This window comes from Malus domestica, chromosome 07 (genome assembly GCF_042453785.1).
Source record: "Malus domestica chromosome 07, GDT2T_hap1".
NCBI lineage: Eukaryota > Viridiplantae > Streptophyta > Magnoliopsida > Rosales > Rosaceae > Malus > Malus domestica.
In genome coordinates, this window is record NC_091667.1 from 4,366,111 (window position 1) to 4,384,287 (window position 18,177).

Below are 18,177 nucleotides of genomic sequence, written 5' to 3' on the forward strand. Positions count from 1 at the left end.
GAGTTCGAATTATAACAGTATAGCTACGGACGTTTGAAGTTGTGAACTATAAATTGTGGGAATTAATTAATTCTCACATGTGAGTTAAAGGTTAAATTGGTTAAGTTAAAGGGGGACCAATTAGATTTTGGAGAGGTTAGGCAGCAGCCAATCCAGAAAGGAAGAAAAAGAAAAAAAAGGGGGATTTTTCCCTTCCATTTCCATCCACCCGTGCACCACCAACCCGGTTTCGACCCGGGTGAACGCCGGCCAAATCCACCATTTTTTCAGGTGAGTTTCATCCCTCCTTCACTTGTAACTACTTCCACCACCTTCCATCTACCTTTTATGCCCAAAAATCAAAGGTATTAAGGCCTATTTCGGGTAGAACTCCGCTGGAGAAACCGGGGGTTTTCGTCGGTGTTTCGTCACTCCGGCGAGTTTCACCACCCACCACCACCCTTAATCAACTCCCCCTGGACCTAGGAACAAGACCCAATCAGTTGTAGGGGTGTTGGAACATTGAGGAAGTTAAATCGAAGAATACCCATCTTAGGGTTTCCGGCGGGTTTGAGTGAAGTTGGGGCTTTTTCCGGCCAAATTGGAGTTGGCCACATGTATAAAACTTTGCTCTAATCATTGAGATCTTCTTTTTTGTAATTTTTGGTAATTTTTAAAAATAGTTGAATTTTTCAGGCAAGTCGGGGCGGCCGACCACCACCCGCAGCGGCCTAGCCAGTGGGCCGACTATGTTCTTTTAAGTTCAAATAGATGCCTTGATTTCATAATTGATATCCGTATGACGTAATTTGATTGTTTGGACTTAGTTTCATTATGATATCTTACTTGGTCAAAATTTGAATCGACGATTCGACCGTTGGATCGCCACAAAACTTTAATGCGTTACAGAACATAATATTTGAGGATAGCTGGAACTGATGGATGGGAATCTGATATACGGATCTTCCCGAATTGGATTTCTAAGTTAGTAAAATTAATTGTTGATTGCCTCTTGATTTGGCAATTGGTGGAGATCCGTTCGTTGGATCATATTGAAATTTTAGTATGTGGTTCTAGAAGTGTAATGTGTATTTTGGGATGTTACAGATCAGAAATATGATAGGTGGATCTTCCAATTTAGATTTCTAGGTTTGTGGACCCTACTATCGACCTTGATCGACAATTGGCTCTTTAGTCAACTAGTTCGAGTTCTTCTAGTATGTTAGCTATCGTAGAGTGTGGTTGAGATTTCATGGAACTTGATGGGCTCATTGTGGTGACGTGTCCTTCTCGTTTGACATGTGTCTCGAATCGTGTATAAAGTTAAAATTAGTATTAATAAAGGCTCAGTGAGGCGTTGCGGCTTATCTCGGTGAGTGATTTTAATTTTTGTGATATTGATGATTACCCTGTTTTCATAATTGTTATCCTGTGTGGATATGGCTTGGTTTTATAAATATGTTTTCTATTGAATTGTTATTTTTAATGCTTAGCCATTGATTTAAGTTTATGAAATGAGATTCGACGTGTATATATTGAAATATGGTTTGACTTGTTTGATTGGCATGTTGTGATGAAATGTGAGGGCTAGTGGTGGTTAAACCATTGGGATGGGGATTTGTTGCTTCGATATTATTTCATTTCCCGCTTCGTTGATTCGTTCTAAATTTAGTATTTGTGCCTTATTTCCTTTGGTTGAGCTTTGCTAAATTAAGTAACTTGTGCTTGTCTCATTTCCTTGAGCGGTTGTACATATGGTTGTTGACCTTCCGCAATTCCGTTGAGTGATGGTCTGGAATCGTATCCACTCGGATTCCATTGAGAGATAGTCCGGAATCCCTCATATTCCGCGATTCCGTTGAGTGATGGTCCGGGATCGTATCCACCTTGGGTTTCATTGAATTTGGATTGAGATAGCTTCAAAGATGTAGGCTTTAGCCGAACTGTGTCGCTCTAGCCCTACTTTTCATTGTGTTGTATGAGATTATGGTTGTGAGCAAACGGTTGGATGTCTGGGTGACTCTTTCACAGTTTTCAAAGGTTTGGTATTGATTCCTTACGAATGATTTATATTCGAGGTTTATAAACTATGATTGATGGCTGATTTTATTATTATTATCACATACTTTGTATTATTGTCACTCACTCAAGCTTCGCAGCCTATTCGAGTTCTTGATGCCGATGCACCATTCCCATGGTGTAGGCACTAAGTGTACAGATGTCATGTCTGAAGAGAGTACAAGAGGTCGCTTGGTATTTTGGTTGGATTCTGTTGAGTGGTCTGGAATCCCTACTCTTGCTCATTCTCCATAAAGGTAGTCTGACCTTAGAATCGAGTGAATATGAATTGTTCATAGTAGACATTGTGTATAAATTAGACTTATCATGTTAGTACTTGGAATCCAGGTGGGGAATTATGTAGGGATCCTTTATTAAAATTTGTGAATTGATATGGGACCTTATTGATTGAATAACATAGTAAATGTTGATATCATGCTTCTTTGATTTTTAGGATTGATTAATTAGAATGATTGCAGAATGATGTGGGATATGATTATTATTATTATTATTATTATTATTATGATTAGTCTTGTTCCTCAATGTGGCTTGAGAATAATATTGTGCTTTGTTGGTTCTTGGATATGTTACATGTTGTGGATTAATGTTTTATGTTGAAAACATAGTGATTTATATGATGGATGAAGTGGAAATGTTGATTGTCGTATTGGATTGTTATGTAGCCCTGAATCTAGTACTTCCATACTTGTCAAGTTCTAATGATTGATTGAGGAGTGTTATATCTTTCGGCTTGAACGTACTGTGGTAAATGTAGATGGGTAGTGAATGATGAACTACGAATGACTTGATCCTTGTGTAGGGTACGTAGGCAGTCTAATAAGGAGGTTAGATGCAGCCATAAAGTGTACAAAAAAATTACTACGTAGTTGGATCATGAATTGTGTTTGTGCATATCTCGGAGGCGGGGTATGTTAGAGATACGAATACTTGGTGACGTCACGTGTCGATCCTGAAGGTATGTTGGGATCAAGACGTGATAGTACGACTATTCCCTTCTGAACTCACTGTCATCATCTGCTTCATGATCTCATGGAGGTCATTGATGGTTCTGGAAGGAATCGTGTCAACCATGATGACATAGTCCTGATAACCTAAGCCATTAGGATTCGATGCTTCTCGCCGTAGCCAATGACCTTTTCTTCATTAGAGAGAAAGGCGGAGATAAAGGAGGAGAGAATGATGAAAGAGAGTGAAGAGAGAGAATGAAGAGAAACCCTGGAGAGAAAAGAGTTGATAAGGACTAGAGGGGGTAAAGAGAAGGAAAAGAATAAGTGAAGAGAGAATGGTATAATAATCATCTTCTAATTAACCTAAATTAATATGACATGCTTCATTGAACTAAAAATAATTACTATAAATATTTTTTAGTAATATCCAAAAGAAATGGACCACTGATATATGGCTAATTTGTACCTTTGGCTAAATAATCTTTAAATAAAAACGATTAATTAATACGAGGTAGCGGGTGCAATGTACACAACATAAAAAAGTAATTTATTGACTAATACTTGATTAAATAAGGTTCCCACTCTCAATCAGAATTGTCTTTTAGTTCTTTTCTTTTTCTTTTTATTGGGTTCCACGCAAACGACTCGAACTAGCACTTGAACCTCCCGCAACAACCACAACCGCACTCGTCGTCGTCTGTTCTTGCGGAGGAGACTCGCTGAAATGGAAGCTTCCGTTGCTGCACGATCGCTCATAAGAGTTGCTGCCATTTCTGGGTCTCTTCGTAAAGCTTCCTACAACCGCGGTCTCATTCGTTCTGGTCAGTTTCTCTTTCTCTCTGTGTGAATTTGCTAGCTTGGAGCTTGGATTAATTACAAAAAATTGACACAGTTTTGGTTTTGTAGCGATCGAGATAAGTAAGGCGACGGTGGAGGGCGTGCAAATAGAGTACGTAGACATCTCGCCGCTGCCACTGCTGAACACGGATCTCGAGAGAGACGGCACTTTTCCACCTGCCGTGGAAGCCTTTCGTCAGAAGATTCTGGAAGCTGATAGCATCCTCTTTGCTTCTCCTGAGTACAATTACTCCATCGCCGGTATATAATTCATTTTCTTTCGCTTTCCTTTTTCCTTGCACGTGTGCAATTACTCCATAGCCGCTATAATTCAAATCTTTTTTCTTTTTGCCCTTATCGATGGATTAGCACGAGGATGCTATTTGTGATCATAATTATTTTGTCCCACGCATATAGATGGCTAAAGTGTTCAAATTGAATGAACTATTTTAGAGACGGTGATAATAAAGTTATAAACGGTTCTAATTTTTTTTTTTTTTGGTCAAAAGGAGTTCTAATTATGATAGCTCTATGTCACGTTAATGGGAAGGAGGACTTCTCTTCTGAATGAAAATAAAGGGATAAATTTTTCTATGTGCCAGAAACACAATGCAGTATACTAGGTGTTATAATTTATTGGTTGAAAAACTTTTTTTTAAGTTTCTAACTAATTATATTATTAACATTTTGTACCAAATCGTGTGCCCGACACGCTTAAAAATCTGTCGAATAAGGCAAGTATCATCCATTTGTAAATAGGGAATTATTATTAGCATTCTAAAAATTTTATTTGGCACTCCAAACTTTCTATAATTAGAAAGAAAAATATATTTATGAGGAGTATAGAATAAGATTTTTGAAATGTTAAATAACAATTCCTTGTAAATATAGTAACATACAAGATTGTAAAAATTGCTAACAGACACTGACGCTGCTCCCACTGTTTCAACTATGCGTGTAGCATATATCTTTGTTTCGGATTAGTCACTTTCTTGTTTTTTATTGTCAAGATTAGTCACTTTCTTGTTATTCTAATTGATTTTGTCTATCAAGTATCATCCATGTAAATATAGTAATATACAAGATTGTAAAAATTGTTAACAGATACTGATGCTGCTCCACTGTTTCAACTATGTGTGTAGCATAATTCTTTGCCTTGGATTAGTCACTTTCTTGTTTTTTTTGTCAAGATTAGTCACTTTCTTGTTTTTTTTTTTTTTTGTCAAGATTATTCACTTTCTTGTTAGTGTAATTGATTTTATCCATCAATTAAAAAGAGGAAATTGGTTTAACTTATTTGTCATGTCGTTTAAAATGGAAATGCTGCAGATCTATGTTAGAAAGGGATGTGCAAAAGAGAAAATGAGTATCAGTAGGTCTTTTTTTTTTTTTCTTCTTTTGATCAAAGGAGGGGATTCGTACGTATGACCTCATGGTTTATTAGCTAGTTTCCTCAACATCCTAACCTTTTTCTGCATTATCACTGTGCCAGCACCTCTAAAGAATGCAATTGACTGGGCATCTAGACCGCCAAATGTTTGGGCTGACAAGGCTGCTGCAATTGTAAGTGCTGGAGGAGGCTTTGGCGGTGGACGATCCCAATATCATCTTCGCCAAGTTGGAGTGTTTCTTGACCTTCATTTCATTAACAAGCCCGAGTTTTTCTTGAATGCATTCCAGCCTCCTGCAAAGTTTGACAGTGATGGAAACTTGATTGATGAACAGTCAAAGCTGAGGTTGAAGGAAGTTCTTTTAGCTTTGCAGTCAATGACTTTGAGACTTCAAAGAAAGTGAAGAGAGGCACTGTTTCCTGTTTCGAACTGCTAACTTCTAAGTCATTGCAGGTTCGAAACCAGAAACAGTCTCTTCATAAGCATGGTTAAGGCTGTGTACATCTGATTCTCCTTAAACTTGGCAATAGCAACGGCAATGGCTGTGGCGTTGCATATATTTCAGGGAAGATGCTGAAACTGTATGTGATTCTCAGAGTAAAGGAATTGTGTGTTTCAGGCTCTGCTGCTAGAGTTTGATGCTTTATAGTTTATGCTATGTGGTTTATTTCTTTCTGCCTTGGGAGTGCCCTTGATGTTGGAACCTAGACCTTGGTGATTTGTGTGTATTTTCTGACAATATATAATGTACTAATAAAATGTCATTCCTCCAAAATTTGGTATCTCATTTCCTCTTTCAAGTGGAACCCGGAACCCATATAATATTTTCACCCCCCCCCCCCTCGAATTAGTAAACAAGGGAATAACATGGAATGGGAATGGCTCTCATTCCTTGCATTCCTTTTCCCTATTTGTAAACACACTATAAATGTCTCTGTTCTTTTTTTTAATGTCTACATTTTGAAAATTGACATGCTTTATTATTAAAAAAATACGTTGTACGCACGCAATTTTTTGTTAAAATTTGAGAGATGCCCGTGATTACCCACTAATCGCTTCAATATTGTGTTCACTTAACAACACGTGCAAACAATGGATGTGAGGTTTATTGTATAAGTTTTAATTTGTTTTGTAAGATAACTGATGTGGTTTTGACGTTATTACTTCATGGAAATTTTATTGTATGTTGCTGTTGAGGGTATATAGTTGGTTTTTTTTTTAGGAAAACTAATGAAAAGGGTTTGGAAACTTTGAATTTTAATGATAAGGACAAAATAAAGGGTAAAGTGAATAGTACCAGGATTGACTTTTTAGTGTAAAAGTGTGGTTTTTTGTTAAAGTGAACAATACCGGGAGCTTTTCGTTAAAGTTCCTATTTTTTTTTTGGTCTAATAACAAGTTCCTGTAGCTTTGGAAAGTGCAACACAAACGATATTTATGCTGAAAATATTTAATTGAAATAAGAATAATACTTGCCTTGTTTCATATGAAAATGCACACATCTCGTCCTGTGCCAATACGTGTCTTCTCAGTATAAATTTTAGGAAGATTATAATTTCCGTAAAGACTTCATTGGCATAGGACTTGGACTTATAATCACAAACATGTGTAGTGACAACGAAAATATATCCTACAGTAACTAATAAAAGGAATATAGTCCTTGGGATATAAAGAAAAGTAATGTTATACTTTTTACAAGTGTAATTTTATATTTTTTCGAAATGTCAATAACAACTATCTTAATGAATATAAACATGTTATAACATAAATGAATTAATAATACCGTATGACGATGTTATTGCCATTCTGACTTTTTTATTTCGCCGAAAGGTTACCGTGTTAATTAATTATACACAATCTAACTGAGATTTCGTTGCAGTTTTTCTCGAGGAAGAAAAATCTTCAAAAGGTCCAATAACTACAAACGATCTGAAATACAATTGAGCGGAAGCTACTAGACCATCAAAACCAGATCAACTGCCAAACGATTGCTCAAAGCACGTAATGCTGCATCTTCACTTCACTTCAGACATATCTCAGCTTTTTACAACTTTGAACCTTTGTACCTTTGATTCTACTCAACCTTCCTCTCCTTTACAAAAAGTCATTGATTTTAGAGAGAGAGAGAGAGAGAGAGAGAGAGAGAGAGAGTATCAAGCTACAATTTTGCCTAATTAAGTAGATGAACTTTTATGGTACGAGTATATGATTTCGACAGCTTTCTATATCAATAATACAAAGATATATATTAGTTATGTTCACTCGTCTCCACATTATTGGCGCACTTAACACTAGCATCAAGTTCCTATCCTAACTAAAGCCTGAGACTCTGAGCAAGTGTGTATTTTTGTATGTTGTAAATGCCGTAATGAGTAGGTGGAAATGATGGGCCGGCTTTCAAAAGTAAAAGACTGGTGATGGTAATGGTGAAGAGAAGGGATTTTCAGAGAAGAAAATGAGTTTCCATATTTGGTGAAGCTCCTCAGCCTCACCTTTTCGTGTAACTTTGCTTTCAGATTCGCATTAACCACATAGTCTCCAAATTCCTTGTCTGCTCCATAGCAAGCAAACCCTCCATGTCACTCTGTCGTTTGTCATAATGTACAATTGACGGAGGACGAAACTGATGTTATTTTTTTAGATGCGGAAAATTTGAAAGAAAGAAGCGCAATTTAATTAAAAAAAAATGATTGAAGAATTGATAATTCACAAGTTAAAAAATGTTGTTGCCCTATCTTAAAAGTGGATGTTTTGACTTTTCAAGTTGTTCGGATTATGCTACTCTCATTTGGCGTCTCAGTTTTGGGTTCGTAATATATGAATTCATATAAAACCAACAAGCTATGTTGTATAAGAGCATGTCCAAAAGAGATATCAATTATTACATGACAATTATAACATTAAAAAAAATAGAATTAAGTCCAACCAAATTGTTTTAAATATGTGTGGACTGACATATTTCCTCTTGTTGTCAACGAATCTTGTATGTGGCACCATGATTTTTCGGAGCCGGAGTAAGGCGGATCAGAATGCAGTACCTCAAAAGTCCAACCATGGACTTAATAGCTTCCACAATGGAGCTGCACATACGGATCAATAATGCAACCATCATCATGTTCCGGAGCAATGGGTGAAGTCCGACAACTTCACTAAGATTGACCATGCTTGTTTTGCATGATACAAAATTTGATCTAGAAAGGAAATAGCTAGGCTTTCTATATTATTGGAATCCTTACAATCTAAGGATTAGCGTGCTCTGTAAGTAATCCAACTTCTAAGATGATGCAAATATCTACTCCTAGATATCTTTTGGGATTCTCCAAGTTTAATACGGATTCCATATCATAAAAGATCTTTACCTCGATTTGTATAAATACATCATTTTAGGGTTCATCTCTGGTACACTTATTTCCTTTCCTACTGCTTGAGTCTCAAATATTTACTCACTAACTTAATCGTCAAAGCTTTTTGCCAGCATCCCCTCTCACCCCCCATGCCCCCCCCCCCCCGCGGATCTTTGGCTGCTTACTATTGTTTGTTCTCTTGTAGGTTAAGATTTTTTGCATCTCCATCCTTCACCACAGTACACGAATTTGGTTCCAACAATTAGCGTTTTCATTGAGAATGAACTCATATTCCCCTGATCAAATCACTCTACCACACCACAATAACGGCTATTTCAAAACAACGTCCCTGCACTTCCATTGCCCCAGAGTGTGACGATACTTCTGGTGGCCAAGACATCCCTACCATGGATCAAATTTGGAAAACCTTGATAAATATTAATGCTTCCGTTAACAAGCTTTGAAAGTCATCACGAATGAAGGAACGGTCAAAACTTATTGACTTCGTAAAGCGTGTAAAAGCCTTTGAAGACGTCGTCTATGGTTTTAAGGAGCAACTGTTCAAGGCAATGCCTGTTTAGACCTCAACGAGAATTGATGATGTCAACCCTTGTGCAAAGCTATGTCGCCCCTTTCCCAAAGCATCTCACAAAAGATCCACAAAAAGCTCAGAGATCTTCAGAAAGCCAAAAGGTAGCAGTGGAGAAACTAGTTCTTGACGTCAATGTATCTTTGGAAAACAAGAGTATCTAGGTAAAGATCAAACAAGAAAGAAAAATGGCTTTTAAAACGCCCAAGAAGGTAGCTTCCATCAACAAACCCTCCCAATCAACTCCAACATCCTCATGTTCTCTTATCGAGATTTGAGAGATGTAGTAAGGCAAGGCAGGCTGCTGCAAGCATTAAGGTTTAGATGTCAAATGACAATTTGAACCTCCCACATAGACCACTCTTGGTTCCAAATCCATGGTGGCTAGGTATTAGTTCATTTGATTTTTATTTCAGTTGGACAAAAAAAAAATGAAACGACTTAGAGGAAGGGGAAGTGTTGCCAGCAACTTGATGGTACCATAAGAGAGGGTGTTAGGTCATCTCCAACCGAAGGGTCCAGATGGTCGAAAATAGCCCGAAAACTGTCTCCAACCGAGGGTTAGGCTAGAGGGCTCGTAGGCACAACAGAATCTGAAAGGGCCAAAGGGCCAGAGGGCTGGCTCAATCTAGTCAATATATTCCTGTTGATTATATCCGACATGAATTCTAGGCCAAATTTCAAATGCAACGGCTAGCTGTCAGCTAGCCGTTATTTTTGAATTTTTTTTTTTACACAATTTTTTTCCTATAACTTTTATGTTTTTCTATAACTTCCTATAACTTCTATTTTACAAAATTTGTTTTATTTTTTTTCTAAATTATATATATTTTTTCCTATAACTTCTATTTTACAAAATTTGAATTTAATTTAAGTTGTTGTTTTTAAATAATAAATTATATTGTAGTTTTTTATAATACTTAGCCGTTGAATTTGAATTTGAATTTAAGTTGTAGTTTTTAAATAATAAATTATGTTTGGCCCTCGGTTGGAGATGAAGGCAAATATGGTCATGTACTGTTCATTAAAATATTAATATCTTGGAGGACCAGAGGGCTAAAATGAGCCATTTGGCTAGCCTTCGGTTAGATATGGCCTTAATCTTTGCTATCGGCTAGGTGTGGAAATAATTTTTAATTTTATGAGTTTTATTTTTAGATCTTACTATTGACTTGACAGCGGTGGAAGTGTTACAGCCCGTCCCGAGATTTTCATATCGGGGGTGTGAAATGACGGAAATACCCTTGACGTCACTAAAGTGTGTGTGTAACATGTTTTAGATATTTCATATTTTTCCTAAACTATTGGAAATATTATTTAAGTTGGATAAAAATAATGAAAGGTTGGATTGTTTGTTGGTTAGGGGTTTAGAAAATGGATGGTGTGGATTGACTTTGGACACCTACACCCTCACACTTTCCTTCTCTCCATCCCGTGGTCTCTCTCTCTCTCCTCCATCCCGACTCTCTCTCTCTCTCACACACCCATGCGTACGGAGACACCCAAAAACCTTCCAAACTCGACGGATCGAGGCAACCAAGGTATGCATCTTCATCCTTTTGACATTCTTAGTTGAATGGTACTAGTTTTAAGAAGTGAAACCCTCGGAATCACGTGAAACCCGAACCTCCATTTTTTGTCACTGTTCATGCGAACGTAAAATGTTGTGTTTCAGGGAATTTCAAGCTCACAGTGAGCTTAAGGAGGTTCTCACGAGCTTCGGGGTACTTCGTTGGTAGGATTTGGACGTCGGAGGACTGAGAACGAAGCTTTCAGAGTTTGGCCGAATTATCGAACTACCTCAGGTAAAATTTAGTGGATTTTAGACCTTGAAACTTGTGTAATGTGATTCCTCATGCTTAGAGCTTCATTTTGGTACCAATTTTGTGAAAAATGGTTGAGAAATGAGTGAGAAACCATAGTTGGAAACCTTACCCAGAAACCGGCGACCGGCGAGTCGCCGGAGAAAACAACGGCATATTCCGTTAAAGTTAACGGAATATGCTAACGCCGTTAGTTAACTCTGACTGTAACCGTTAGTTTTGACGGAATATTCCGAGGAATATTCTTGACGCCGTCTGTGATTCCGTTAGGGCACCTACGCGTGGGCCGCGCGTAGGGCCGTGCCCTAGCCGACGCGTGAGGGCATGTGGAAGGTCCAAAATTTTATCTAAAAATATCACGACGTCCGTGACGTCGAGTAGGTCACTGTGGTATATTCATATACCCAAATTGAGCACCGTATGAGAAATTATTACGAAATGTTGGTGATGTGCTTTAAATAATGTTATTTTAGTTGTTTCGCATATAGGTGACACCTATCCCGAGGACGAGCGCATCCAGGGACGCCACGGGGGTTACGACCCATCGACTTATCAGTGAGTGGGCAGTTTTGATTTCGTATTACCTATATACAACTATTTTTCCTAGAAAATACGTTTATGTGAAAATTATGAATTTATTTGCCATGCATGAAATTGTTGAGATATTTAGTTTGATAATTGTTATATATATATGTGAATTGACGTGGTGGACGCTCAGGTGAGTTATTTATCATGAATTGCATTGAAAGTTCATAACATGCACCTAGGTGTTAGTGCTTATATTGTTATTCACCATACCGCACGCTCGTCCTGGATCCAAGTAGGTGGATGTCGTACATACCATGTGAGGGTTCCGACATGCTAGTCGTACAGATCACTAGATGTGATTCCGACTAGTGGGTGACCTTAGTTATGCGCGCTGATGATTGATGAGAGAAGCACTAGAACGTATTTATACACCTGTCATCGTACAGACTACTATATGTAGTTCCGAGTGACGTGCAGAGTTGAACCGTACAGGTCACTGAGGTGACTCCGGTTGGATTGGATGTTGAGCTTTAGAATCAGCCGTACAGGACCATTGTAGGGTCTTCGGTTGATTTATTATTTCACCTGATTGATATTGATGCTTTCTGATTATATTTTGGGCATGGCATATCATTTCTGAGATGTTATGAGGATGGATATATGTTGAGTTATGATGTTGTGTATATATATATGTTTATATTCTATTTTCTGGGAAAGTATACAGGTTTTTACGGTGAGAGGTTAGAATTGTTTTAAATGAAATGTTTTGGAAAACTCTTTGGTTTTACTGACCCACTCATTTCGTTTTGCGCCCCTCCAGGTTCTAGTTAGCGGTTGGTGACTCTCGAGGTCTTTTTCCGGCATTTTGACAGACTCTTGACATGTAGGACTCACTTGAGGGTGATGTACTTTTATTTTAGTCCTACTTGACCGCACTTAAACCTATGCTCTGAATTTATGTGTTTACTTTATAACTCGTCCTGTTATTCTAGTAGGTTGTTCTGCTAGAGTTTGGTTTGAATTCCTTCTTATGTATGTTATTGTTTCGCTTCCGTGTCGCACTTATGGTTACGTCACGCTCACGTGACGGCCAGCATGCCTAGATCCTCTGGATCGAGGTGTGTCAGGAAGGGAACGGAAATTTTTTTTTTGGACAAACGATATTATCTTCGCTAAGGAGGTGGAAGAGTGGGTTAAGCCTCACAATAGGCTAGTAATAATGAGGTTCAAATTCGTCTTTGGCGAAAATCGAACTTAAGACCTCTCACTTACAAGTGCAGATGAATACCTCTATGAGAACGGAATTAAATAGAAATAACATTAGGTATTATTTTAAGTTGGGAGTAGAAAGATAATTGTAGGGTTCATATGAAACTTCTCTTTGCCAAACTTTTTGGTAACTCTTAACACCCAAAGTTTAGGTGGAGAAGAGTGTTGTAATCTAACCTCAAATCTATCAAATCTATTATTTGACATAAAAAAAATTTAAAAAGAAAAAAAACCAAAGTTTTAACCAACTACTCTACAAACCCACTCCCAATTGGCATTTTTGTGTGGAAGCCACATCATGCGTATACATTTCATATGTTATTTCTTCTTCCTTTTTATAATTGGTCTACTTGTTGCACCAATGATTTGGATTCTTCAGCAAAAAGGTCAAAAGAACCATATTATTTGGATTTTGATTTTTGCTTTGTTTTGTTTAGAGAAACCAACCTTGATTTGGCTCCGTGATTCAAGGGCCCATTGCTGTATTAAACAATAACCTAGGTCGACTAATCCTAGTTATGTGCTCCCAACACTTTCAAGAAACGATCGAGGAGGAGTTCTTCTTTGCACGTCTTGGGTGGACTCTTGCACTTCTGTTTATGCATTAATAAAAACAGTGGATTCCACGTCCATTATTGTGAGAATCCGACACAATGCACACACAAGGGTTTTTCGTAGTGGAGTGTGTATAAATAAAAGAAAAAGTTTGCTACATTGACTATTAACATTTTTTGACGGGACTATGATACATGCATTTACTTAATATAATTACTATTTCACGGTCCAATATAATATTCTTTTATTTTGGTTGCATATAACTGAAATACTTGAAGTGCAATCTAATCTATCCATAGATCGTGGCTACCAACTAAATATCAGACTTATAAGCTGCTTAGATCATCTCCAAATGGGATGTCAAATATGCCAAATAAGATTAAAAGACATTTAGGTGTTCTCTAATGGATATGTCATATATGATGTGGCATGTAAGTCATTTGACTCCTTGTTTTCTAGCTGCTTTTTTTTTTATAGCAAACAAAGAATGAGTCAAATATATTTAATTGAATTTTTTAATACATGAGTCCCATTAACAACCAATAGAATAAAAACTACAGTTAATTTTGAGGAAAACTAATGAAAATGACTTGAAAACTTTGAATCGGATCCCCTCCTGAGTAATAGGGTGGGGATCCTCCTGACCAGATCATCTGGGCCATTGAAATTTAATCCAACGGTTATAATAATTATAACTTTTAGAGGATCCCCCTGTTTGTAGCCGTTAGATCAAATTTCAATGGCCCAGATGGCCCGGTCAGGAAGATCTCCACCCTATGCTTAGGAGGGGATCCAGTTCCGAGTTTAAGGACAAAATAAATAGTAAAATGAATAGTACCAAGATTGATTTTTTAGTGTAAAAATGTGGTTTTTCATTAAAGTGAACAGTAACATAACCTTTTCGTTAAAGTTCCCATTAATTTTGATTATTTTTTAATAGTTAATGTAACTCTAGGCCCAATAAAATAATAAAATAAATATTTAACACATCCATTGGAAAAGAAGATAATTTAACACTTTTATTCAATTTGCCACATCAGCTATGAAATAAAATTTTGACATACTATATTTGACATCTCAGTTGGATTTGATGGCTAATGTGACAAATTGAATACTAATGCTAAATTAACTTATTTTCCAATAGATGTGTCAAATATGTATTTTATTATTTTATTGGATTCAGAGTTACATTAACTATTAAAAAATAATCAACACTAATTTTAGTTTTTATTCTATTGATTGTTAATGAGACCCATAAATTAAAAATATTTGACTCCTTCTTTGTTTGCTATAAAAAAAGGCAACTAGAAAGTAACGAGTCAAATGACTCAGCTCCCACATCATATTTAGCATATCTATTGGATAACACCTTAATGTCTTTTAATCCTATTTGACATATTTAACATCTCTTTTAAAAATAGTCTAACTGATCTTAGAACTAATTATCATGATGGTGTGAGCACCGATGTGCTTTAGCACGATGCTAGGCGGTTCATCCTCCTTAGAACTTCTTATCTCTTTATTATTATCTGATTCAAGATGACAGCATAATATTTCGACTGGTATTATAAATTTCCTTGTACGTATCAATATGTATATATAGGTCTAGCAAACAAATCGTATTTGTTGTGTTCGTGTTGTGTCAAACTTGTTATTTTAACGATTCTGAACATGTGATTCGATAACGATCCAATTTGTTAAAGGGTTGTGTTATTTTGTGTCGGGTTAACGGGTTGTGCAAAAAATTATCATGTCTAATGTCTAGATATGACAAACAATATCTTATTGACTTCTCAACGGGTGGCTCGATAACAATCTGATTCGTTAATTAGTTTTTAACGAGAACTCGATATGACCCCAATCGTTAATTGGTTGACCCGAAACCTCTTTTTTTTTTCTTTTTTTTTTTGTCGAATTTACATGTTATGTAGGAAATTGTAAGGCCTATGTTTATATATTGCATGTTGATGATTATGAGATGATATCATCCTTGGCAACAGTCCTATATGAAAGGGAATATTTTATGCAAATATACAATTAATACCAAATATTTTTCATTCCTCCCATTTGCATGTCAACAAGGCTCATCATCTGTTTAGGGGAAAGAATATTTGCCAACTTAATCGGTTTATAATTATCAATTTAACCTTTTCGACTACAACGTGGGATCTCAACAAATACAGATCAAGAATATAAAATTGGAGATGTGACATCAAAGAGAAGGATCTCGGTCTATTGGTGTTCACTTTGAGTCGAATGGCTTGCATGCCTGTTGGCGTTAGACAGAAAATTTAAGGAGGAATGGTCCATGAACTAGCTTAAATTCTTGCTCTCTGTACTGTCGCTTCAGTATCAACCATGAACAGACAAAGGCTAATTTGTATGTGACAGCAGCCACCCCAAAAGCAGACCACTCTACAACATGGTACACATCAAGCCAATAAGCACCTTAATTTTGGTTCTGTCATGGGCTGTACACGTGCGATCCCTGTGGAAAAGGATCATCCCCGATTCCTTTTTCTAACGATCTTAGGATTTTGTGATTATGACTGTTTATCGTATATGTGCGGTCAATTTTTATTGTGTACTATTTATATTTAATTTTAAATTTTAAATTTTAAAATAATTTTTAAACGTATGATGTACGATGAACAATCACGATTACGAGATCTCTAGAATCCCTAGGAAATGATACTTTTCCGATCCCTGTCAACATCGGTTGCTTATAACTATGTGGAGTTTGTAGCACCTCTGTCCCCCATTTTCAAAGCTATTGGATACCCACCACCCTTGCCCCAAGTCCTAAACCTAAAGTTGGAACACAAGTTCTTATTTCCAAATGAGTGGATAACTATGGACCATTCGTTCTAGAATTAGCCCATGTTCCAAATTTATTGATGGTCCCTTAAACAAGTGATTTTTCGTAGTACTATTGACTAGTTTTAGTTAATATTCTAAAAGATGCTAAATATTAGTTGAGCGGTGGGTTGGGGATGAGACTTAGCGCCTAGGCGAATTTTAAGGACTAAAATAGGAAAATGATAAATTCATACTTTTTAGTCTCTTAGACATCTATGTTTAGTTTTCGTCGTGATTTTGTTTGATTTATACAATTTAATGGTTAAAAATAAAGAGATGTGTATAAAAAGTAAAAAAATGATGTGTAAAAATCACTTTACAATATAAAAAATAAAATAAAAAGTAAACTCTAAGTTTATATGTTAAAAAATAGAATCAAATCCGTCTCCAAATTGGATTTGAAGTGGATAATTTGTTCCAAAGACTTGGAACCTTAGAAGGGCTCTCGAATGAAACACCTAGCGTAAAATTGGTATCACTAATCAAATATCCAACATTTTCACTAAAATTGTCACTTAGTACTACGGTCTGCTGGCATTCCTCTCCTTTTATAAGTGAGAAGTCTTAGGTCCGAATCTTGTGGATGACAAATTCCATACCAAATTCAGTTATAATGTGGTTTAGGTGAACTCTCTCTTTCTTTAGTATAAAATATAGAGAACTTTAACGTAAAACTCCCGATACTGTTTACTTAAACGAAAAACCACATTTTTACACTAAAAAATCAATCTTAATACTATTCACTTTACCTTTTATTTTGCTCTTATCGTTAAAACTTGAAGTTTTCAAATTATTTTCTTTAGTTTTTCTTAAAATATATCATTGTACTCAAAATATAAAAGAATAAAAAAAAACATTTTCATTAAAGTGAGATTAAGAGATTTGCTTTGCCTTTGTGCGACCCATCAACATCGATCATCATGTACTAATCAAGCTGACCTGTCTATATGGACAAGTGTCGCCTTCAAATCCACCAGGCATAAACTTTTCATTAGGGTCCATGGATTTATAGGTGAAGGTTTTGACCTCCTCTCGCGCGCACGAGAGACAAGAGTCCCAGGTCTTTGAATGAGAAAGCAGGATGTGCACGATTGGGATTTGGGACCGGGAGACGCGTTGTACAGTTTATTAATTCAAAGCCGATTGAGAAAGAGTTAACAACTTGAATCTTATTCACTACCGCACGGCAACTCGATTCGATATAACATCATGTGGAGAAATTTTTACATATCATTGTTTCAATATAATGAGACCTCATTGTAACGGTGAATTAGTTTCAAGCAATTTTTCTCCCATTAAGGAAATACATGGTAGGAATACACCATTTTATAGCGTCTTAAACCAATTATATGGTAACTAAGAAAAGGAAGTTCATGATATTGTGATATTGCGGCTCAAAATTAGAATGTTGAATAAGAATTTTGGAATTAGCGATCGATCGAACGAATGACCGATTATAACCTAAGTCTTATGCACTGTAAATAAGAACTTTCGGGGTTAGTTTATTGTGTATGCCTCACCATAAGTGTAGAAAGTTTTATCTAATTGAGTTTTGGGTAGAGGTCACTATTTTGATTTATGAGTGTGTGGCTTATTTGAGTGGCAAACTTATGAGACTCAATTTGTGAGTTTGAGAGTTAGAGAACAATTTGAGAGGATGTCCTATGTTTATTTTGAGTTCTTTACTCATTTGGTTTTAGGGTTTGTGATTTGAGGAGTTTGGGTTGTGAGAGTTAAACTCTCTTTTGTAATTTTCATTTTTTAGTGAATTTCTTCACAATGCTTCTTATGTGGGTTTAGGGTTTTACGCTGAACTACTTAAATATGTTGCGTTATGTTTGAGATTGTTTGTTTTCTTTTTCACCTACGACGTTAATATTTGACATTTTGTAAGAATTTGCTTTCGCATAAAAGCAAAACACATGATGACTTTTTTAGTGATAATAACAATTCCCTCTAAATTTTCAATTCCATGGA

General features: G+C 36.4%; 1 protein-coding gene across 1 annotated transcript; it reads left to right on the plus strand.

Annotated features, from left to right (window-relative positions):
* The first annotated feature begins 3,585 nt into the window (after positions 1-3,585).
* LOC103438622 (NADPH:quinone oxidoreductase) lies at positions 3,586-6,008 on the plus strand. Its single transcript, XM_008377153.4, has 3 exons — positions 3,586-3,826; positions 3,912-4,103; positions 5,335-6,008. Exons 1-3 carry the CDS (start codon positions 3,730-3,732, stop codon positions 5,634-5,636), a joined length of 591 nt encoding a protein of 196 aa, XP_008375375.3. The 5' UTR covers positions 3,586-3,729; the 3' UTR covers positions 5,637-6,008.
* The last annotated feature ends 12,169 nt before the right edge of the window (positions 6,009-18,177 follow it).